We start from the raw sequence: 24,559 nt of genomic DNA, 5'->3' as shown, positions 1-24,559 counted from the left end.
GAGCATGTTACCCCAATGTTGCAGCGTCTGCATTATTCCTCATATTCTTTCAGGAACAATTCCAGGCACTGTACAGCTTAGCCCAACGTACCTGCCTCTTCTGTAGTGCCCTCTTGTGATTTCTAACTTTGAAAGAGAGTGCCCCCTTGAGGCTACTGTCCTTGCATCAAATGAGAACAGCTTCACCACGCAGAAAAGCATTCTCTATAGAACTCCCATCCCCCCTGGAGATGTGCCAGAATTTCTATATGTCTGGCTTTGGGTACCCAAGTGAATACAGTGTTGTGTGGGTGGGTGTGTTGGAGAAGCTGAATACAGTGGTGAGTGTGTGTTTCTGAAAAGGTTTTGTGAAGCATTATCTGCTTAAATGAGTTTCAACTATAGAATTTATATTTGCTTTGTAATGTATTCTTACCAGCTTGTGCCTTTGGGCTGGTGTGGGGCTATTCATTTGACTAACTAAAGGATCATCATGAGAATTTCTCCAGTTTGCTTTTCCCCAAGATCATTTAACTTTTTGAAATTTGTATACAAGCATTCTTCTTTCTACTCCTCTCTCTCTCTCTCTCTCTCTCTCTCTGTGTGTGTGTGTGTGTAGCTAGCATCACACAGGTGGTTTTGAAGCATCTCCAGACCTACAAGCCCATATCTCCTGGCAAGCAGAATGCAAGGCTTTTTTTATTATCTGAAAGCATCAAAATCTTCCATAAAGTAAATTAATAAGGTTCCCTGGGCAAAAAAAGAGAGAATTACTAAAACATGTGTTCTAAAGCAGAGATGGGCAGAAGGTAGATTGGGAACTACTGGTAGATCTCTAAGTGATTTGCAGGTGGTGAGGGTTGGGGAACCCGTGGACCTTCAAATGTTGCTGGACTACAACTCCCATAATCCTTGACCATGCTGGCTGGGGCAGATGGGAGATGGGAGTCCAACAACCTTCAGAAGGTTCACCATCCCTGCAGTAGTTCAAGAAGGATTGATTTATTAGGCTGCTGAGATAAGGAAAGCTGGGAGGCAGGGATAAGCAGGAGTGGGTTTTGGTGTGACAGGCCTGTGAGTACTGAAAACAAATCCCTGGGCTCCGCATGTCTTCAGAGACACTCTGCTCCTTAATTCTGGATATGTTGCCCCCTCTTCTCCCACCACTGTTTGGCAACTGGCTCCAGTTGAGAACCTTTGGGGGTTCTAGTAAAAAATGCAACAAAATAGTTCCTGCAAACCTGGAAGCCTACCCTGAACTAAAAACAAAGAAGGAACAGAAAGGAAATCAACCCTTTGATGCTCATATCTACCTGGTAAGTGTGACATAGGCAATACTTGGCCCACACTGCTGGTAGAGTTCCAGTGCTAAGGAATAAAGCCACATAATATTTGGTTGCTGTCGCCATCTTCTGGCAGGAAGTCCTGTTGTTCACCCAGCAACATAAGCATAACCCAAGATGTTCACATTCTCCTTTTATTCGTTCTCGTTCCACGTCAGATCTATACCCTCTGAGTTCAGTTCAGTTACTCCAGCAGAAGAAAGACAAAAACTGGGTCCCCACCATACTTTCTTAAGATCTCTTTTTGGCAGAGATGTGAGCATGATTTGATCTGTTGCCCTGCGAGCCGATAAGCTGCAGGATCTGTCAGAAGACTCCAGAGCACTCAGGCTGTAGGGTCAGAACAGGAAAAAGAGAAGTTTCATCCCAAGAAATAAGAAAAGAAGACAGCCTGGGAGGAGTAGGAGCAGGGCAAAACTAGAAGAATTGCAGATACAACACCTAACGTAAATAAACATGTCCCTACCATTACATTGGGACGCGGGTGGCACTGTGGGTTAAACCACAGAGCGTAGAACTTGCTGATCAGAAGGTTGGTGGTTTGAATCCCCGTGATGGGCTGAGCTCCCATTGCTCGGTCCCTACTCCTGCCAACCTAGCAGTTCAAAAGCATGTCAAAGTGCAAGTAGATAAATAGGTACCGCTCCGGCGGGAAGGTAAACGGTGTTTCTGTGCGCTGCTCTGGTTCGCCAGAAGTGGCTTAGTCATGCTGGCCACATGACCCGGAAGCTGTACGCCGGCTCCCTCGGCCAATAAAGCGAGATGAGCGCCGCAACCCCAGAGTCGGCCACGACTGGACCTAATGGTCAGGGGTCCCTTTACCTTTACCTATCATTACATTGCACATAAAGGTTTGTTTCTGCCCTTTGAGGCCATAAAAAACAGGGGAAATGTGGGCTTATTGTTGGGCCCTCCCACATAGTTCTGTTCCTGCTCAGTTCCTCTTTCCACTGGCTCTGCCTCTCCAACACAGAGCATGACCCCTCAGCCATGCCCACATTTCATTAGATGTGAGGAGTGGTTAGTCACCTTCCTTTCTCTGCTGAGGTGAGGTGAGGTGCAAAGGGCTTCTCTCTGTGAGCGATTGTGAGCAACTGATGGGGGTGTGGGGGGGTGTGGGAAAGCAGTGGCATCACCACAACATGTACAGAAAAGTTGGCATATTGCCATATTCATCTATGATTGGCCATCGATAGGATGGGAGGGTGAGCCTATAAACTGCAGGGGCTGCTGAAGGAATGCAAGGTGTCTCTAAGAACAGAAGTCTCAGATGGACTGATTTATTGTACTTCTCCTATGGGATCTCTTTGCAGGGGGGTTGGGCATCAGTTGGGCTGAAGAGTTGTTTTCAAGTGATACACTTCCCTCACTCCGCTACCATTCACTTCTGTGGGAGAAAAATAAAGGGGTGTACTTGGGGACGCTGTTGAGGAGGGAGCAAAGTCCCCTGTCCTTGCTGAACTGGGGCAGGTTCCCTCCTCCCCTGGTGTGGCCCCTATGACCACTTTGTCTATAAAATTCAGTGGGAAAACATGCACCAGCCACCCCCGCCATTCAGCCTAGACGCTGAGGTCCAGCTCTGAGGGCCTTCTGGTGGTTCCCTCACTGTGAGAAGTGAGGTTACAGGGAATCAGGCAAAGAGCCTTCTCAGTAGTGGCACCCACCCTGTGGAACGCCCTCCCACCAGATGTCAAGGAGATAAGTAATTATACAGCCTTTAAAAGACATCTGAAGGCAGCCCTGTATAGGGACTTTTTAATGTTTAATGTTTTATTATGTTTTTGTATATGCTGGAAGCAGCCCAGAGTGGCTAGAGCAACCCAGCCAGATGGTAGGGATACAATTGTTGTTGTTGTTGTTGTTGTTGTTAAGCAGCTCCCTTTGCATAGCTCAGCACAGGCTTCCACGTCCTCCTGCACTGATATTGGAGAACCTGGAGGGACCTGCTTCCTGCACCTTCACGGACGGTGTGTCACAGATGTCCTGGTGGAATCTGGTGACATCACAAACCATGCCGAGAGCAATCTAGTATTTCCATTGGAGGGCCTGCTTGAGGTCAGCACCCAGGGCTCTATCTACATCCCTGGGAGTTCGAGGAAAGGAGATGAAGTATTTTGAGCTGGTGACAACAAAAAACGTGGTATCTGCAGCGACAGGAGCTGGAGCTATCTTCCTAATGGCCAAGACCATCATGGCAGGGATCAAGAGCCCTCCCTACAACCCAGAGCCACTTACCTTAGCCAGTGAGTTATGTAATGCTCCCAGCATGGCAGTTTTCACAGGCCCTGGTTTAACTCTCAACAACCATCTGCCTATCTATCTATCACATTTATATCCCAGCTCTTCTTGGAGTTCCAAGTAGCGTACATAATTCTCTCCCCCACCCCATTTTTAATCCCTACAACAACCCTATGAGGTAAGTTAGGATGAGAGGTAGTGACTGGCCCAAATTCACCCAGTGAGCTTCATGGCTGAGTAGGGATTCAAACTCTGGTTTCCCAGGTTCTAGTCCAATGCTCTAACCACTACACCACACTGGCTCTCCTAGCAAACAGTATGGAGGGAATTGGTCTTTTGCATAGGCTCCCGCTGAATATGTGAGAATGGTATAGACATTTGCTGAAACAAATGCCATATGCACTATTGCATGGTCCCACGTTCTGCTAATCAGCCATAAAACAGGCTCTCAGATATCTACCAATGGCCAATGGAGTTCAGGCAGGAAGGCCACACCCAAGGCCTTTCTCCCAGCCAGACTGGGCACAGTTTTTAAAATGTAAATCTCATACATGATCTCTGAAAGCGTGCAGCAAAGGAATATATTTGCTCTTAAATTTGTATCACTGATCTAGAAATACTCTCTTGATCTCTGCTCTTCAGCTTGTCGAGTTGCTTCTTTGGGGTCTGTGTTGTCTTTTAATACCCACCTTGCAAGTGCCGATTGTAGACGTCTTAGCTTTGTACATCTCTCTGGGCTGAAGCAATCTGCTTAATGAAATGTGAACTGCTATGAATTAAATATCAGGTCCCTCTAACTGGCTGCGCTCCTTGCAATGGCAGCGTCCTCCTCCTGAGAAGGACAGATCTGAGAGAGGACTTTGCTGAAATAGGAGATAGCATAAACATATGACCTTTGAAGAAGACAACACACTGTCAGAAGCTGCCATATACTGAGAGTATTTGGTCTATTTAGCTCAGTGTTGTCCATAATGATGGGCAGCGGCCTTCCAGCACTTCAAACATGGGTTTTCCTGACCCCTACCCGGACATATCAAGGGTTGAACCTGGGATCTGCCTACCAGAAAAGCAGATACTCTCCGACTGAGCTCTGATGCTTCCCATGTCGAAACACATGTTATTCCATTTAGTACGACATGCTCCATTCAGCTCACCTATCACTGCTCTTTTTGCCTCCTTGCCCCCCTCGGGACCTCTTGCCTTCCTTCCTTTCCTGTGTTTAGAACTCGCTATAGAGCACCAGAGTCAAACTGTGCTGGATTCTGGAGAACTCAGGGGACTCCTGAACACCCTCAACCCAAAGCTAGATGACTACTCCAAGAATATGCTACTCCATGGCATCACCCGGTGTGTTTATCTACTGGACAATGAGGTGAGGCTCCAGAACTGCATGATGTAAAGTACAGTGGTGGAACAGCAAGTCCAAGGAAATCAAGTGTGCGTTGCCCAGCCAGGTTTCACCCAAGTAACCAAGTTCAGGACAGAGGCAGTTTTAAGTTAGCACAACCGGTTGGGCTGCACTGGGTGCCAGAGGGCACCACAGCAATGCTGTAGAACGGAGTGGGAGAGGTGAGGGGCACCAAATTTTAGCATCACACATGCTGAAATTTGAGAGCCCAAAGTCCGCCACTGTTCATGACCAAAGCTACATCTGATGATGGCAGCCTGTGCATCTAAAAATGGGTCTTTGATTTAAACTCTCCTCCTATCCTCCACTGCCCCCTCCACTGGCAATCCCTCCAACCAGCCACTTATCTCCCAGCAGGACTCTGATACTGGAGTCTGGTTTAAGGCAAAAAGAGCTGTGTGAGAGAGAGAGGATAGTGGATTACAAGGGGAGAAATGGTGATCGGGGGAGAGTTTTACACACACACCTATTTTTCGACTGATTGGGGCAAAGCCATATTTAAAGGTGGCATATTTTGGCCAACAGTTGCGTTCTGGCTAGTTGCTGCAAAGTGAGAGGCAAATCCCTCAGAAGTATGCACATTTTTGGAGGACTTAGAATGTAAAAGGGATGTCTCAGTTGTTTCACCAACCCTATGAAACTCCCTGCCTCAAGAAATCCACCTGGCTCCTTTGGCCACTACCTGGAATTTTGGTGGGCCTTTGGTGTGAATGTGGGTTAATTTTGCTGGCTCGCTTCTTTTTTGTTTTGGTTCTTTTCCTTTCCTCCCCCCATATTTTTCTTTTCTTTTGTTAATTTTATCTGCCACTTGTTTGCTTGCATTTTGCTGTTTCTTGCGCTGGTCTTTTTAATTTTCGCCCCTTAGCTGCCTTGAGTGGTTTTGGTCTGGAGCTACGAAGGTGGAGTATAAGTGCTATGAATGAATAAATGAATGAATGGATGGTTTTGTCCAAGCAAGATGAGCACTGCAACCCCAGAGTCGGTCATGACTGGACCTAATGGTCAGAGGTCACTTTACCTTTACCTTTATGAACCTGTCTGGATCCTGAGACCATCACGTGAGGCCCTTCTCTGTGTGCCCCTTCTGAGGACAGTTAAGAGTGTGGCAATGAGAGATGCGTCTTCTCCATAGTAGCCCCCCACCCCACCCCATCCCACCCCATAAAGCCTCTCCAAGAAGGCCTGCCTGGAACTAACCTTCTCATTTTTCAGTAGCAAATGTGCTTTTGTTTTCCTGAGTGTTATTGTATTGTTAAATATGTTTTCAATTCATATGTGATTTTATTAGGGTTTTTTTTTTACCTGGGATGTAAATTGCGTAGAACAGGCTTCCTCAGCCTCGGCCCTCCACATGTTTTTGGCCTACAAATCCCATGATCCCTAGCTAGCAGGACCAGTGGTCAGGGGTGATGATAACTGTAGTCTCAAAACATCTGGAGGGCCGAGGTTGAGGAAGCCTGGCTTAGAACTTTCTTTAGTGGGAGCAACACATAAACGTAATAAACCTAAACTAACATCCCTCTGACTTTGCATGCTCTATTTTTCCAGGCTTCTGCCTGTACGTATGAGGATATCAAACTGGTGGCCTCCTTCCTGGATGATCCAGACATTGGCATCAAGATTCAGACTCTGCATGCCCTCAAGGCCTTCACCGGCATTTGGAAGTTTAGAATTAGGATTCAGGTGATTGTTTGTACCCCACAGTGCTTTTCCGTATCAGGCTACATGCAGTGGATCTTGACTGATTCCCACAAGAATGCTTGCCATTTGACATCATTCGGTGTCTCATCATTCTATGGCTTGTGGATTGAACAAGTGAACGGACTTCTTTGAGAAGCTATGAAAGGATCTAAAGTAATGGAAAGTCCTATGAAAACTCTGCTCATGGGGTTAGATCTGTGATAGTGCTTGAGCTATGAACAGCACATTTGAATGTTGTAAGCCATCTGATCTGTTAAGTATGTTTCCTACCACATCATTCCATAAGAAGAAGAAAATGGGTGGTTTTCTTGCTTCAGTGTTCTACTGCAAGGAAGAGGCATTTACGCATTACTAGAGGGCACAATTCAGTCACGGAAAATAACCCACAGTGACCATAAAACACTATGTTTTCTGCAGGAGTTTTTCCCCAAGGTTCTCGAAATGGTTGCCAGCATCTGGGACCACGACTTACATGCTGCTGGACTGAGGCTGCTGAATGGGCTACCGTTGTCAGATCACACATTTCCACTGGTGAAGAAGCTTATGCCAGCCTTCATGGAAATTCTGCAGATGGGAAACACTATGTGTCAGGTACCAAGGCTTATCCCTTGTACCCAACTCCTAAATCAGGGATGGAGAACTTCTGATGTTGTGGGACTCCCAACAGCCCCAGCCAACATGGCCATTCATCAAGAGATGATGGAAGTTGTAGCTCAAAAAACATCTGGATGGCCACAGGTCCCTCATCCCTGTCCTTAATCCTGTGAGGACATTAAGTGGAAGCCATAAAACAAGAGTGAGACACTTCACCTGTAATGTTGATAAACTTGCAACTGTCTTTTTCAGGTGCAGGTTCTAAAATTCCTTGGCACGCTAGCCCAAAAGGAAGCTCTGTTATTTGACATCATGAACTGCCAGGTGAGGATTTCAGTCCTGTCTTTGTTGGGAAACCTGGGAGAGGAAGGAAGCAAAAGGTGCCAGAAGGCAGCAATCCTAGACTTCCATGTCTGCTGCAGCTTAATGCAGCGGCATTAACAGAGTAAAGTGCATTGCCTTCCTGCTGCCTGGGATGTCTTCCTAGTAGAACAGGGATACAGTTATTTTTAGCCTGAGGGCTGCCTTCCTTTCTGGGCAACCTTCTGAGAACCACATACCAGCAGTGAGTGGGGTCGGAGGCAAAAATGGGCAGAATGTGGCTGAGGAGGGTGTGGCCCAGGAGGAATTCAAAGGGCCAGATAGAAAGATCTGGAGGGTGGCATTTGGTTTCCGCCTGGAGTTAGTCATCCAGATGGGTAGGACCTGCAGGCCCAAGCCTTGTCCTTTAAAACAAAATCAACCTGGTCTGCTTCTTTTTAAAGGTCCATCCAGATTTCCTCCACCTCTTCCAACCTTCACGACCTGGAAACCTTCTCTTTGAGCTGCTGGTATTTGTGGAACGGCTTTGTGAGGGTCGCCTGACTCCCCAGTACCAGTCAGTGAGCTGGCAGTACAATGAGTCGTCCCTTCATGAGGTCCTTTTTGGGGACGATTCCCGCCTAGCTGACCGCCTCCTCTCGCTCATCATTCACCCAGAGGAAGAGGTGCAGATCCAGGCCTGCAGGGTTATCCTGAAGCTCCAGCTCAACGAGGAAGGGGAGATGGCTTTCCTCCACAACTATGATTCTACCTTCTTTTCTGACTCCAAAATTGGCAGCTCACTCATTAAATCGGGCTGTTAAGCCCTTGTAGGATTTAAGAGATAATTAAATTATTTTAAACAGAAACCACGGAGCGAAAGTAATGGTTTGGGGGAGAAGTGATGTGGTGAGGTGTGACCTGCCTAAGCCGTTCTCAGAGAAGCAGCTGTGAGGTTAAGTCTGTGGCAGACTACTGTTGTGCTCCTAAGAAACAAGCAGAGTGCAATCTTAGACTTCTTGCACCACCGCAAGGTTGGAGTAACTTATCGACAGTATCTAGCAAAGCCCAGCACAAATTTGAGGAGCAAGTAACATGGAATAGAGCAACAACAGCCACACCCCTAGTGCCCATGGCAACACTACTGGCTCCCACCAATCATGGGCTGACATCATCTTAGCCAGCCATACAAGGAGCCAGTCCTTATTGAGTTCTAGGAATGGTATTATGCTGATGTTAGGAGTAGGGTTGAGAGTACAGGAGCTGTCATCTGTCTACTCATTCATCACTCCCACATCTGTACTCCTTTTTGGTCATTCCACCAGCAGTGTTGTCCTGGCAGTGCAGTGTTGCATGGAGTTCCACTAGCATATACACAAAGTTGTGCTGGCGTATCTTCACTGGTTGAGTTGTATCCGGCATTTTTCCGCTCCCACCTCATACCTTTTGGCTTCCCACCAGTATAGGCCTAAATACAGGCTTGTACCCTTAAACGGCTTATTATAGTCTGAGTTTTCATAGGCAACAGATGCACCAAGTGGGGGAAGGGACAATGGAGGATAAATTAAATTAACAAGGTGCGAACTTGTTGACTTTCTCTCTTGCTTCCTGCATGACTTCAAGACATCAAATCACAAATAAAATACTTAACACCCAATTACCAAATGTGCCCTACGAAGCAATCAGGCTCCATTCTTCACTTCTGTCACAATATTTTGAATGTTCGTGAAACTTGATTATTAGCCACTGCTCTACAAACTCAGAATCCATCAATACAAACTTCAGATTCTTCCATCTAAACTCTTGTTTTGTACATGGATGGGTGGAATGGCACCCAGTCCCTACAGCAGACTATGGTCTGTGCCAGCCAAGTACTGAGCATGGAGTGAGGAAGATTGCTCCTTCATGGGAGCTACCAGAATATGAGCTGGCTATGTGATCAAACTCTTCATTCTGTTGGGACCAAACCAAAGAGAAATATTGCTATTATCACTTGATCTCTCTGATTATGCATCCAGGATTCAATAAAGCCTTGATGAATGGCTTCCATTGGTCCACATGTTTCTTTGGGGTTGTGCTGCCTTGTTAAAACCAACTGGTCACAAAGGGATACAAGCCCCAATAATTAATCTGCCACTAGGTAGGGTAGCTGGGGAAAGGAGAGATGTCCCTCCTTAAAGGAGCTATGTCAAGAAACATGAGTCACTTCCCTCCCAGCAAGAGGAGTTTCTACCATGGATAATCCAGAATGCCCTCCAAGAACCAGAGGAGAAACACATCTGTCCAAAGTCCTTCCCATATGAGCAGACCCAATGAGAAAAGCCGCTGCTGAACTAATATAATTCTATCCCATAAAGTGGCCTGTTCCCAGTTCTGTAAACCAATTCATACAATCCAGTTTGACACACTGGTTATGTGTTATGTGGATTCACACAGCATTTGCAACGGGCAGAAAATCACCATGAGATTGCTGCAGCATATACTCAATTTGTATCCCACTCCACAAGCATTGGAAGTATGGCTGTAAAAAAATTTGTTGTGGATAACATTACACAGGCTGCTTACCCATAAGTTCAATTTACCACAGTAGCCTGAGAGCTCTTCCTTGCAAGCCTAAAATCATGAAAGTTTGAGACTGGCAGGACTGGAGTGGGGACAAACTACACATGTGACAGATAAAAAAAATCACCTTTTAGGTATTTTCCAGGCTTATGTGTTTAATGTCCTTGCATTTTAAACCTTCCTGTTTCCCCGATACTACTACCAAATTTTTGCCCAATTTTGATATTTATGCTGGATTAGTGCTGATCCTTGTGGCTTTTGGTAAAGATTTCAAATCCTGTTTTGAGATTTTTGTGCTGTTTTACAGATGTGTGTTTGACATATCATTTTGGGAAGTTTTTTCTTGAAAATAGTCCACATTTTCCTTAAAGAAATGAATCTGTCAACTTTTCAACATTCTACGAAATCTGACACTTAAATATACCGTAATTGAGGAAAAGCTTTGGGGGCACACAGGTTTCCAAGAAAGGAGGTACTGTATATGAAAACTGCTGAATGCTTGGGACTTAGGAAAATTCACATTACATTTCAATGTCCAGATGTCAGGTCAAGGATCTCCCAAGACAATTCAATTAGTTATTTTACATTAGAACATTTATTTCTCAGAGAGAAAATATAGCTTCAGACAGTCAGATTATAGTAGGTAAAATTAGCATTTTTTTCTTTACAAGCATAGAATTTTATTACCTCTTTTATACCATCTGATATAAACATTTCTAGAAAGCAAATAAACTCACTTTCTATAATAAATAGAGCCATCTGTGCTTTACAGCAGACTGACAAGTCACGTTTAGGTCCCATAGCAACAGCAGGATATTAGCCAATTCAAATCCTTAAAATGTAATTTTTAAAAAATGAAAAAAGTAAAATGCAAGATCTTAAAACAGTTATACATAAGTCACAAGTCCACAGCTGAGCTACAACCTGGGAAAAGTGTATGTTGCTTTAAATTAATTACACTGTGTGCATACAAAAGACCCAGCAACACAACCGAGGACTTCAAGAATGGTAACAATCGGCCTGAATAATTTAGAATAGTATTTTACAACTATGTACAGAAGTTCCTTCCACAGCCACACTCTTTAGGCATTATCAACTTTTTTTAAAAAAAAATCCTATTCTTATTCTTTATATGTTACAGATATTTTCCATAAAGTGTGGTTTTATGTCCCCAATATATAAGATGTGGTACTTTTAAAAAAAGTAGACCACATAGAAATGGCAGTGATTTCCCCCTTATTATTAACATTTTGTTCCACAATCTCTTTAGTATGAAGAAAAATTAAAATAATAAAAAATACTGAGTTAAAAAGAAAAGAAACAATTATATTTTAAAATTACAATCTTGCTTTGCACCTTTGGTTTGTAACGCTTAAAAAGACATAGAGAAATCTAGACAAATCAGAATTCAAATGTGAAATGCTTTGTCAACTTGCAAACTTCAGCTTTCCCTGTTTTTCCAGCGCATGCAAGTTAAAAGCTAGGATTCTCAGAGGAGTTGCACACTTGACTTTAACGGATTCCAGTAACGAAGGTTCATAGAGAAAGAAATATTTATGGGGGAAGCTAAGGGTGAAACTGCAATGTGTTCTGGTGAGCAAGAAAACAGACACTGTTCCAAATTCAACCCAAAACAAGATGGGGGGAATTTTGAGGGCAAAGGGGAACTGCAGTTTGACACTAATGCCCTGACCCAAAGCTCCACACGGCAATACACACATGGCACTCTATGCAAGCAGGTACTGCACCATTTAAAGGGGGAGAAATCTCTGCACATGCCACGAGGTGAACAATGGCCACATGGAAACCTGTTTCTGCATACAGCCAGCCTCTTCTATAGACATCCAGCAATCATACGGCTTTATGGGTCAGGGTGATGATGTACAGAAGCGAATGAGGCAGCTCTTACTCGGACAGAACTTCTGTACGCAGCGCCCCTAAAATGGAGCTATGTGCTAGAAGTTTTTAAAACCAACAAGGTTCTGTTTTTGTCGTGTCCTAGTAAATCTTAGTACTTAACAGCATTGCTCCAGCGGACTAGGTGCTTCCCAAAAGAAGATGTAAAATACTGTTCTGCCCAGTTTCAAACATGTTATTAACCTGAAGTTGAAATGTAAAAACTACTTCATAAATGTAATCACACAAAACATTTCACAAGTGATTTCATCTTCATATTTAAAGCTCTGTGCATTTAAATGTGCATGAGGGAGGAGGGAAAACCCACCAAAATATTATCTCTATCCTTCCTGTCAGTAAGATCTAACATAAAAACCTATATAAACCTAGGCATGAGGCTTCTAGACTAGCCTTTAAATGTATAAATGCAGTGGGGCAAACCAGTGCTTTTTAAAATAACATGAAAAAGTATGTTGAATATTAAATTTGGCACACAAGAGTCATCTAAAGGATGAAGGATTATTTATAGCAGTGGCAGGCTCCAGATGATTCTTCGTTAGCTGAACTCGGGACTAGCTGAAGAATGAAACACAAGAGACTTGTGAGACTTGCAGTCCAATCGCCAAATGAGTTCAGCTTCTCCCTTGCCCTATAACCAAGGCCACGGCAGGACAGTGCAGCTGCTCCTGACATCCTCTTCCTAGTCAGACTATTACATCACTTCATTTCCTGCTGGCTCTTCATTGAGACAGATTCAGAAAGAATCCAGACAGGCTTTATGGCACATATCAGATACTTTACAGCTGCTTTCCCTACTACTAGGAATAGTGCATCTCTGTTATGAACGCAAACAGACATAACATTCACACCGTCCTCCAGGCAGGGGAGAATCCCCTACTGATCAGTGACCCAAGACCCACTGTGCCTATTGATAGGCATTATTTCCAGAAAGAGCAGGAAGGGCAGAGCAGGCTCTTTCAGTCCCTACAGATAATTTGGTGTGACAAAAGGGTGGTCTCCCCGAACTCGACTCATATGGATCATGGCCCGGTCATATGCCACCTGGACAGACTTGCGGATGCTGGTTTTTCGTCCCTCCAACATCTTTAGTTTATCCACTGTGTCATCTACTCCAAGAGGAATAACTTTTTCCTGTGGAAGCCACTGCCTGCGGTTCAAGAGCACATAAAGAGGCAAAAATGATTGATGAGAATGCATAAGAAAACACAAGGAAATCTATTTCCAATGATCCTGAGCCTTAGTTTTCTCCCGGACTGCAAAGATTTATTTCCAAATTTACAGACATGTTTGTTGCTATTCATTTTAACTGGAAACAAGACCCTCAAGGAATGTCAGTTAAGTCTGCTGAATAATATTGTGACATGTACACCCTCCAAAAGGAGGAAGTTGTGTAACGACTCTGCTTGGTGCCAAAAGGGGAAGGAAGAAATGGCAGGTCTTCCCTCCTACCTTCGGGTGCTTAAATTTTAAGCTGCAAATTCATCAGTATAACTTCTTGATACTCTGCAGTCAAAAAAATGTTCTTTCCTTAACCTGTTTACATTTACTCACCATGTCCTCTTGTTGTCAAAGAAAAGGACAAGGAAAAGCTTTTCTCCAACTTCTGCTTGCCTCTGCTCCCCTAACTTCAAAACCTCCAGAGGAGGGACAGGAATTGGGACTCCATTGTGAAGGAGGCCCTCGCGAGGCATGTCAGGGTCAATTATCTAAAAACACAAGGCAAAATACGCAGGTTATATTATGGAAACTCATCACCGATCTTAGAAATTCTGCCAGAAGATAAAAGCCCCGTTCTGTAGCACCCAAGGAAACCAGGGAAAGGATGAGTGGGTAGCGAAGAAATCTCATCTATGGTAGTAGAATGTGAATTCTTGATTGCAATTAAAGGAACAAGCTTCACAACCATCTGAGTATTTAGGCAGAAGCAGCATGGATCCAAGAAAATTGTGAAGAAGACGTTAGCAAGAGCAAAGAATTATGTGAAGCAGGGCAGAGCCAAGAGGTGATAAGACTGGAAGCTGTTTTAGCTAAAAGGTTCAGAAAACACAGCTTTTTTCACTCTGTATTTCAATTGGTCAGAATTAAGTACTTTAATGCAAGATGAATAACAACCATTCATCTACGCTTTCCAGTCTAGAGAAAACTTAGTAAGTTTCTCTCTTATTCCATACTGAAGAATTCAATAAGTGAACAAGTAAGCAGAAACTTGTGTAATTTTTGGCAAATTAGATTTCAAAATAACTTTACTCAAGAGACGGTACACCATCCCTGCTGACCCAATATCCAGCTGTCCCAGTTTACTCTCACTCACACCAGTTTCATTATGGTACAAGTCTATTGATTCAAGCTGGCTATCAGTTAATTTGCTTTTATTGGCTGATAATTAGACTCAACCTTTGTTGACATTTGGATAGGTAAGGGATTCATTGTTGGAGTTTTCACTTGAGTTTTCTGTTGCATAAATACATGTTTACAGAATGACTGTGCTGTACGCTATATGTGCTCCTTAACTTTTTGTTTTGATATTTTAAATTATGACTATTGTAAAGCACAAGCTACTTGTTATATATTCATACACATGATGCCTCTCGCACTTATGTGGGTTGTGTGCCTTACATCTCATTCAACTAACTTGAAACCTAATTTTTGAATGTTTTATTCTAACTAGATTTTGTTATTAGCTTTTAACAGTGGTGGGGACTCTCAGGCCCGTGGCCCCAATTAAGTCTGCAAAGCCTCCCCATTTGGCCCACAAGACATTTCAACCAAGCTACACTCAACCTGCCCTGCCCCTGACTTCTGGTGTGCAACAGATAAAGACCCGGCTCAGCTGAAAGGGGTTTGTAGACACCCCTGATCAGCTGACTGAAAGCATCTGCAAAGTTGTGTGCACAAAAATAAAATTTTAAAAATTCCAAGACACAACAATATTGTGAGCACTTTGCAGTGGGCTTTTTTCATTCATTAGGAGCACTCTGAAAGGTGCTTTGTGAGTTGTGCATTTGCCTACACAGTATGATTTAAAACTGTGAAGGCAAAAGAGAGTCACCTTACATCATAGTGACATCAAGTGATTGGCAGATGGGCTCCCCACCCACCTGTCAAATTTGGCCCACTGGGGGTGAGGGAGACAATGATCTGGCCTGCTAGGAAGATCCAGTTCCCCACCTCTGCTACACACCTGTACCTGGGAATTGGTTAAGAGGAAATCATCCAAGGTTTCCTAGCACCGAGATGGCATCTTTCTAGTTAAAATTGTTTATTATATTTTTATCACTGTTTATCCTTCCATGTTTCGAAATGTGGATGTTACTAGGCATATGGCTAAACATATGGTGATAGAGGATTGTTGACTACTACCTATTCTGAGTCATTTATTTGTATATTTATTTTCCACCAAAGCACTGGAAGGCAGCTAACAAAAAGAATATGGAGAATGCATAAAGAACATTAAAAATGATTAGAAGGAACAAAGTAACAATATGGCTAGCCATGAAACAATAGCTCAGAGGCCCCCAAGTTTTCACAACGAAAGCTTCAGTGTTGTGTAGGGTTCTTCCAGAGGACATCTTCTCCTCCCTCCTCAGCTGAAACTACATTTTGAGCTTAGCACTGTATTATAGGCCACCAAGATGTCCTCCATGGAAAGAAGGTAGCACTGAACCAGGTATACATACCAACGCCGGGTAAGAAGGGTAGCCACGACATTTTGCCCATACAAGTTCCAGAGGTTCTAGTTCTGTGTGCTCCTCAAAGGGCATCAGTAGGTTTGTACCTAAGGAATTGCAATATGAACCGCCTTAGAATCATAGTCTACCATGACAATACCATTTTTCCTTGAAAGCAATTGCAGAGCTATAGATGAAGGCTGCTCTTATGAATACAAAGTTGAGGAAACATCCTGCATCTTAAATATCACTTCTGATAAAACTTGCAGGTTGAAAAATGAAATCAGGCCAAACATGTTAATTAAAAACGAGCAACTATTTCGCATAAGACAACATATCTAAGGCAACCTTTGCCAACCTGGTGCCCTCGGGAAGCTTTGGACTGCAACTCCCATCAACCTCTGCTAGTATAGCTGATGGGAGCTGCAGTCCAGAAAACCTGGAAGACGCCATGTTGGCAAAGACTTATCCTACCATCCTCCTTTTATAAGTAGATAAAATGTTTTGTAAGAATGGATCTGGTATAAAGGCAATACATTGCACACCAGGCAGTGCAATCTTATACTCACATTGACCCAGTACCAAAGGCAAGCTACCATTATGTCAGGAGAATAGCTGCCACATCCAATGTGTGCTCAGCTCACAAGGAGGAAAACACACAAGAAAATCCCCAAACAGCGTAAAAACAGACATGCCCACAACATTCTAGAAGCAAGGGGAATACTCACCTAATGGGGACTGTGCATGCCATGCCACACACATAAAGGAGGAACCAATAAACTTATAACAATGGGAACACAGCCCCTGCATCACAATACACATCATATGCAAGCTGCCACCCTAACACTCCCATGCCATCAATGGCAAAGCCAACAACAATCCCACTGAGGTCAGTGCCCAGTCATCCCCCCAGGGCCTGGCAAAGGCTGAAATTCCCTTATGCTCCTCACAAGCACTGTTTTATGAACACCACATGCAGCAACATAGTATCCTTCTATACCACTTGGAGGCAGTTGTAATTAGGCAATGTATACATTGTTTAGGGGACTGATGAGAGCATACATAGCCTTTCTGGGACAAGGTTCAAGACCCAACCACAGAGAAAAATACAGGTAAAATCTACCATTGACAGTTGCCATACTAAGCTACTTCCACAAAGACTGAATTCTGAAACACGCAAAAATATTTTTGTGCCCAGAATAAATTATGGAAATTAAATCTGAATATATATTTTAGGCAACATTGCCAAATTTATTCTATTCCCCAAATTATGAGCTTCCCCCTATCACACACACTTCACTTTGAAGAATTTAGAATGCTAAAACTTGATTGGCACAGGCCATTTAGGAAGTAGGCTTGGAGACTGGACCGTCAGCTGGGGAAGGACTAGGAAGCAGGGAACCATAATAGAAATGCATATTGCTCCATTGATTTAACACTCTGTGGCCTGAGCCTTCTCCAGATATTGACAACACATTTTCAAGGTTTTCTCTACAGCTGTAACATATGGGGGGGTTGGGGGGGATGAAAGCCTCATTATAGAACTTGTTCAAACTCTTTTACCTACATCTTTACAGCGGAACTGATCCTGCCATTTCTTAAGTTATAAAAATGACAAGCTACAAGACTGGCAACAAATGTAAAGAGCATGCATAGAAACTGATCCTATGCATGCTTACTTGCAAATAAGAGTTCAACAATGTTTATTTTGCTGGTGTTGGAAGGATTGCAACCTTAGTCTCCTTTGGCACAATCCACAGGAAAAAATAACATCCATAACCTAGCTACACGTTGTGCTTAAGAAATACCAACACTGTTTTTCTTACCTGAGCTACTGTATTCCAAGTCTCCATTTACACCATCCAAAAAAGGGACCCGTGCAAGAGCAGGCTTTCCTCGGCTACGTTTGTGCGGAGTCAGACCACTGTGAAAAGAGAGCCAAGTGATAAAACAATGCTTAGCTCCAAAATACACCTTGAGCTTCATGGAGTGAAGGAAGAGGAGTGGATAGAATGCCGTTGTGGGCAATAACATCTGGATCTGATAAGGGACTTCTGCAGCCTTTCTTTTGGTAAATAACCAGAAGTGGGCGGCCAGAGCAGCAATTAAAACCTTACTGTGAAAGGCAGAAATTCATATGAATCATAGATCTGATCAGCTGCTCCTAGGAGAGTTGGATCTGATGCAAAGGACAGGGAAGATGGGAAACAAGCTAATTCAGGCAGGCTGTGCATTGCTGCGGACATTGGAAGCAGGATGTGATAGGGCAGAAGCAAACCAACATTGCAAGAAAGCTGGTTCTCAATCGACTGTTCTGCAGACAAAAGTTCGGCTACAAAGCTAGAGGGAGAATGGTACGGCAGTGATGCTCACTTGGGATAGGCAAACTAATGGCAAGACTGTGCTAAGTATTAAAGGTAAAGATAAAGGGACTCCTGACCATTAGGTCCAGTCGTGACCGACTCTGGGTTGCGGCGCTCGTCTCACTTTATTGGCCGAGGGAACCAGCGTACAGTTTCCGGGTCATGTGGCCAGCATGACTAAGCCACTTCTGGCGAACCAGAGCAGTGCACAGAAATGCCGTTTACCTTCCCGCCAGAGCGGTACCTATTTATCTACTTGCACTTTGACGTGCTTTCAAACTGCTAGGTTGGCAGGAGCAGGGACCGAGCAACGGGAGCTCACCCCGTTGCGGGGATTCGAACTGCCGACCTTCTGATCGGCAAGTCCTAAGCTCTGTGGTTTAACCCACAGCGCCACCCGCGTCCCTGTGCTAAGTATTAAGGACTACTTAATTATTATTAAGGGACTGGGGTCTACTCTTGACCCTATAGCCATCTTGGGATCAAAAGGTAGCTTATCTCAGTAATAGACTGGTAACAAAACACAAAATAATGGAAAACACTGATGCTTAAGAATGAAAAAATAATTCAGGCATCGGTGTCACCAATTTACTATATACTGCTTAGAATTATACTGTCTAGAATACAAGGGTTGGAACTTATCACCCCTCAGTTGCCACGTGCTAAACAGCATACATGCAGCTAAATCAAGATTAGAGCCATAATTCCTCTGGAATGCTGATTTTTTTTATTAAAAAACCTCTGGCCTCTGATATGGATGTAATAATAATAATAATAATAATAATAATAATAATATCTTTATTGTCATTGCCCCCTCTCAGGGACAACGAAATTACTCGACTGCTCCATAAAAACACTAATTAAAACAATACAGTATAGTACAGCAAGGAAGATTAGATGACTTTCAAAGTCCAGGCTTCCCATTCAGGGCTGAGATCGCTCTGGAGAAGAAGCTGTTCTTAAGACGGCTCGTTCTTGTCTTCATCGTCCTGTATCTCCGTCCCGACGGCAGGAGCTCGAAGAGACAGTGACCAGGATGCGATGGATCTTTTACTATGTCCAGTGCCTTCCTATGGCACCTTGTGGCATAAATCTGCTCTAAGGTGGAGAGTGGGCAGCCAACAATGCTCTCTGCTGCCTTAACAACTCTGCACAACCCCATCCTGTCCTGGGTAGTACAGCTTCCGTACCACACACATAAGCCATAAGTGAGCACGCTCTCAATGGCACAGTGATAGAAGGCAAGCAGCAGTTTCTGCGGAAGATGGTTTTTCCTTAGAATTCTCAAAAAGTACAGTCTCTGCTGCGCCTTCTTCACAAGCCCCCTTGTGTTGACACTCCAGGACAGATCCTCTTGTAATTCAATGCCCAAAAATCTGAACGTTGTTACCCTCTCCACACAGACCCCATCAATCAAAAGATATTGCTCTTCTGTCTCCTGAAGTCCACCACAAGCTCCTTTGTCTTCCTTGTATTTATGAGCAAGTTGTTAGCTCTGCACCACTCTGTCAGCCGCTCCACCTCATCTCTATAGTGCGTTTCACCCTCCCTTTCAGGGATGAGCCCAATCACGGTTGTGTCATCTGCAAATTTGACAACCCTATTACTAGGGTGAGCAGCGACACAATCGTACGTGTAGAGAATATAAAGGAGCGGACTGAGTACGCATCCCTGTGGTGTTCCTATGTTAGTCTTAAGCATTTTAGAGGTATAAGGGCCCAACCGAACCCTCTGGGAGCGGTCTGACAAAAAGTCCAATATCCACCCACAAAGTGATAACGGAAGCCCCAGATCTTCCAGTTTAGACATCAGACGCTGTGGTAGAATGGTATTAAATGCCGAGCTGAAATCTAAATGTAAGAGGCACCTAAAAGTATAAACGGAAAGAAAAGACTGGAAAATTACCAAGAGAATAATGTTTTTTCTGGGTGAAAGCACCTGGAAGAAGACTTACCTGCAGATGTCAGATGAGAGACCACTACCGAGGCCAGAACTGCACTCTGAGTCAGACCCGCTTTCCATATGCTTCCTGAAGCCATTTGTCACTGGTGCTGAGAAGAATGCATGTGAGAATGAGTCTAACTGTAAATACAATGCTATTTTAAAAATTTCTTATACCACAGATGTGGAACGTCCAGCCTGCAGACCTAATTAGGCCCACTACGCCTCCCCATTTGGTCTGTGAGGCCATTTCAGCCAAGTCACATCTATCTGCCCTACATCTATCAGTTGAACAGTTGCTGCTAGAAAAGTGCTGAACCCACTTTTTTACCTGTGTGATTTAACATGCAGGTAAAAAAAAATCCAACTTGGCCAACTTGCTCCCCATACCCACTTTAGACACTTATGAAAGAAAACAGACTACATACACCACAATTCTACAATGCAGCTAACAAGACTATTTGAATCATGTCAAAATTTTGTTGGGGGAAAATGCATTTAAGAGTTTAAAGAATGCATTAAATTCTCATTCCCAATGTCTGTGCACAGTTGGAGTCAAGAGGCATCTTGCAACAACTATGTTCAAAGAACTCGTTCAAAGCGAGTTCTCCCCCACCATCTTCTTATGTTCGTAGTCCTTACCAACTCTTACCCATTAGCAAATAAATGTTCCTCATCCACCTCCCTTTAGTCCAGCAACTGCTACCTCCTTAACCCCACTGATAACTGGTGAATTATGGTAAGCACTGCCTTGTCTACAAAGTCAAAATTCAGCCTGAACAAATGTTCACAAGACACATTTTCCATCTCTCTATCTGCCAAGCTTCTCCCCCTACACTCTAAAAACCATTTTCAATTCCAGAGGTCTGCACTTAAATGTATAGTTAGCCTGGATTTGATTCTGCATGTCATCTGCTACATGGTTATGATTATTGATTGGAAGGAAACTTGAGGTTTGGGCATGCCAAGTTTTCATATAATGAGATGTTCCTGATTAGTGCTTTTGGGGGGGGCGTTTGGCATTAGTACCTTGTGAAAGAAATACTACTCTTCATGCGTTGTCCCTTAGGGTCAGGTATGCTAACATTGGGAATGCCCCTCATCCCAGTCATCAGCTCAAGACTTCACAACTAATTCCTTTTTTTCTTTTTAACTGTTTGTTTTAAACACAGACTGGGCTCCTATCCACTACACAGCAATCCCCTAGAGACCTCATTACTTTCCTTTGGGAATGTGTGAATGTGTTTGTTTCTGCTCTTGCATAATCCCAGAAGGTTTGGTCACCCACAGGTCTGTTCTCCTTCCTTATTTGATTTTTTTTTTTAATGCCCTCACTCATGGCAAGAGTGCAATCTGCTTAACAGCCTTTCCATATTCAAGTGACACTGGGTTTAGAAATAAAGAAATTAAAGAGCAGGCCTCAACTCTGGGAGGAGAAAGTACATACATAAAAGTATTATAATATCACAGGACAAGGAGAGACAAAGAGAAATAATAAGTGATGAAACAAGGGCTGCAAGTGTAGATATCTCTTAATTTCTTGACTTGAGTTTCCACATATTAGTTACGAAAACAATCCTTTACTCCACCAAAGAAGGTTAACCCAGGCACAGGTAAACTTCACTGTAGCCCCAGACTTAAGAGAATATGATATATGAGATTTGGAAGCAGGTGAGAAAGCTGAATAATATTCCATCCATGGGTCCCCTGCTGACTAATGTGCTCTATCAGTTAGAAAGTGGAAAATCAAATTGAAAAAAACAGTAAGTATTAGAAACATTTGGTAATGAATTTCCTCTAATTTCACCTACATCTCTTTTACCCATCCTGTAGCTCAGTTCACAAGTCACTGAGCTGTCAAACAAGTGTTTAGCATGGGGAGCAATGACTGTCGCATCTTATCAAGCTGTACTAGAATCACAAGCCAACTAAGACACAGCAGTATCCCAACAGAATAGGTTATCACTTTCATAACTGGTAACACACAAGTTAAGCGATACCATACAAAGCTGCTGCATAGCACAGAATAAAGTAGAGAGGGGAGCAGCCCATCTCAAAGGCATTTTAGCCAACGAAGAATCAACTATTATCAGGGTAACCTAGGCCTTAATACTGCTGTACAATTTGGTCCCTGGGAGCACGTTACACCTGTATTCCATAGCATGCACTGGGTCCCTATAGAATTCAGAGACTCAAGGTGCTACACTTGACATATAAAGGCACCTGAGGAATCAAAGAGACAGTCTTATTTCTTCTATCCCATCACCAGCTCTGTAATAAACTAAGGAGCACCCTCGTTTCCTCTGTGAGCAAACTGCATACAATAAGTGGTGGCTCCAAACTTATGAACTTGTCTCCCCCTATGGATGTGCTAAGGCTCAGCATGAGACTCTTCCAGAAGTGTTAAGGCCTGTGGAGATGTTTTTATTAGGATTTGCATTTGGACTTCATGCTTTTATTTTTAAAATTGTAACCCACTATCAGTCTTTGTTATATAAAGTTAAATAAATGAAACAGTGTGAAGCACACAAACCATAAAACAGAGAAGTGCAAGCTAGAATGCATTCCTAAATTTGGGTTGTAGCTAAATGGGAGATTCCACCTACTACTTTAACATCAGTAACTGCTAGCTAAAAAGGTGTTGCATACCTCTGACAGGTACTACTACACTTGCTCAGTATGAGATTGCATGGCACTATTTTACCAAACGCTTCCTTGATTCTCTGTGCCCCTTTCAAAGATAAATCACAGGATCACTATGAGCACATGCACAAATACTGCTTTAGAAATAGTTACTCATTCAACTTTTTGAGAATGGCTCAAAAATCCCATCAGATTGCTCTAAAGAGCTTCAGAACTGGTCCCTGTTTTTAATGACTAAGAAAAGATATGTGCTAATTGCTTACTCTGAAAGAAGAAAGCAGAACTGAGCACACTTGCTTTGTCTTTACGTATTTTTAAACTTATTCTATTGCCTTTAATTACATGCTATGGTATTTTTATTATTTCTGTTAGCTGCCTTGAGCAACATTTGATGGAAAGATGGGACATAATTTTGATAAATAAATAAATAAACAAAACAGTATGCTTTTCAGTAGCATCAAATCACACATTCACTTGTGAGTAATCGTGTGCAGATTATTCCAATGATGTGTAAGCATGTGCAAAACAGCCTGAGCTCAGGGACACATTCAGATCAATACTATGACCCTGCTGCTTGCCTTTATAAAAAGTCTCCCTAACACTGTCTGCTTCCTTCCAGATCCTCCAGACCTATAAGTCACCACAGAACCATTACTATCCCTCTGCATATCCATTTGTCCAATTCTGGCACATGACTGCACAAGATCCAGGAACAAGAAACAGTGGAGAAGAATATGGTGTAAGCTTTTCACATCACTTGATTTCACTGAAAAATTCTCAATAGTGTTAAGGTTCACTACACTATAAATAAATAGTTCACACATGCATACATTAAAATTGGAGAGAGATGTGTATCTGATTCAGTTGAAGGTTGAAAAAGGTGCAAAGAAAAAGAGAGACCTACTCTTCCCCTGCAACTCAAACAATCAGGTATTACACTTCTCCCAAAAGCAGCCTAGCATGATAAAGGCATCAGGGAAGAAAATGCCCAAATTAGTCACAGATTTATAGGCTGGTTAATATGCCTTCCTCTGCAATATAAAATTCTTTTCTGCTCCAGAGCCCATAGCTTCCTCTCATCCTTTAGTACAATAAAACTGGATGCTAGTTTTGGGATTCATGCAACAGACATTTGGCAGAACTCAATTCCCAAAGGGACTCAGAGAAATGCTGCGAAGGCGTGGAGACTTCTTGCCAGCAGGCAAGCAGCGCAGCTACAAGACACCTCTACTCTGGGGATCTCTGGCTTTCCAAGACATCAGAGGAATGAAAGCTCAGGGGAGTCACCTGTCACTCCTGCCTGCCTGGGGGATTTCTCGCCATCGCTCTCGCTGCAGCTCCCACTCTGTGGCCGTTTCCGGGATGGCCGCTCACCCTCTACGCTGGAGGGGGAAAGCTGCCCACTCTGGCTGTGGTCCTCTCCATTCTCAAGGGGGCAGTCCAGACCTCTTTGCAGTTTCACCCCGTTCTTGGCTTTTTTAAAAAGGACAGATGTCCGCCTGCCCACTCCACTAAACGGGGGGCTGGCAGAAGTGCCCGTGGCCTGAAGGGCCAATCCGTTCAGGCCGTTGTCGCTGAGCAAGCGCTGGAAGGCGTGGCTCTCCCTCTGCAGTGTCTTCTTATCAAAGAGCTCGCCCTCGGACTTCAGCCGCTTATGTAGTCTGTTCAAGGACTTGCTTTCGCTAATGGGTTTGAGAGTTGGAGGGTCCTGCAGAGAGTCCAGCTCCGATAGGGGGGGTGCAGGTCCTGTGGGCTCCAGGGTGGGGGGAAGTGGGGGCTTGGTGTCATCTGCTAAAGAGAAAGAGAATCTGCTTGAACATTTTAAAAAGTATTTCCCAAAGTACGGATCACACCTTTCTGCCCCTTTCTATGCTTGAAAGTAAGTGGCAGGTAATAACCAAC

General features: G+C 43.6%; 2 protein-coding genes across 5 annotated transcripts in view; one reads left to right on the top strand and one right to left on the bottom strand.

Annotated features, from left to right (window-relative positions):
* Positions 1–3,349: 3,349 nt before the first annotated feature.
* Positions 3,350–8,432, top strand: LOC128415989 (armadillo repeat-containing protein 12-like). Its single transcript, XM_053392939.1, has 6 exons — positions 3,350–3,565; positions 4,784–4,932; positions 6,517–6,651; positions 7,087–7,260; positions 7,516–7,587; positions 8,028–8,432. Exons 1-6 carry the CDS (start codon positions 3,427–3,429, stop codon positions 8,385–8,387), a joined length of 1,029 nt encoding a protein of 342 aa, XP_053248914.1. The 5' UTR covers positions 3,350–3,426; the 3' UTR covers positions 8,388–8,432.
* A 2,265-nt stretch (positions 8,433–10,697) lies between these two features.
* The window catches only part of BRPF3 (bromodomain and PHD finger containing 3), a 36,989-nt gene continuing 23,127 nt past the window's right edge, over positions 10,698–24,559 (bottom strand). The window contains exons 8-13 of one of the 4 annotated variants that reach the window (XM_053392933.1): positions 23,945–24,448; positions 20,028–20,124; positions 17,537–17,634; positions 15,720–15,817; positions 13,594–13,748; positions 10,698–13,189 (exon numbers count right to left, since the gene is read on the bottom strand). In XM_053392933.1, coding sequence (XP_053248908.1) covers positions 13,006–13,189; positions 13,594–13,748; positions 15,720–15,817; positions 17,537–17,634; positions 20,028–20,124; positions 23,945–24,448 — 1,136 coding nt within the window. In that variant the 3' untranslated portion in view covers positions 10,698–13,005. The remainder of the gene's footprint in view (positions 13,190–13,593; positions 13,749–15,719; positions 15,818–17,536; positions 17,635–20,027; positions 20,125–23,944; positions 24,449–24,559) is intronic. The other 3 variants (XM_053392934.1, XM_053392936.1, XM_053392937.1) reach the window with 3 other exon arrangements.

Source organism: Podarcis raffonei, chromosome 6 (genome assembly GCF_027172205.1).
Source record: "Podarcis raffonei isolate rPodRaf1 chromosome 6, rPodRaf1.pri, whole genome shotgun sequence".
In the NCBI taxonomy this organism is placed as follows: domain Eukaryota; kingdom Metazoa; phylum Chordata; class Lepidosauria; order Squamata; family Lacertidae; genus Podarcis; species Podarcis raffonei.
This window is presented reverse-complemented; position numbering and strand designations above follow the sequence as displayed.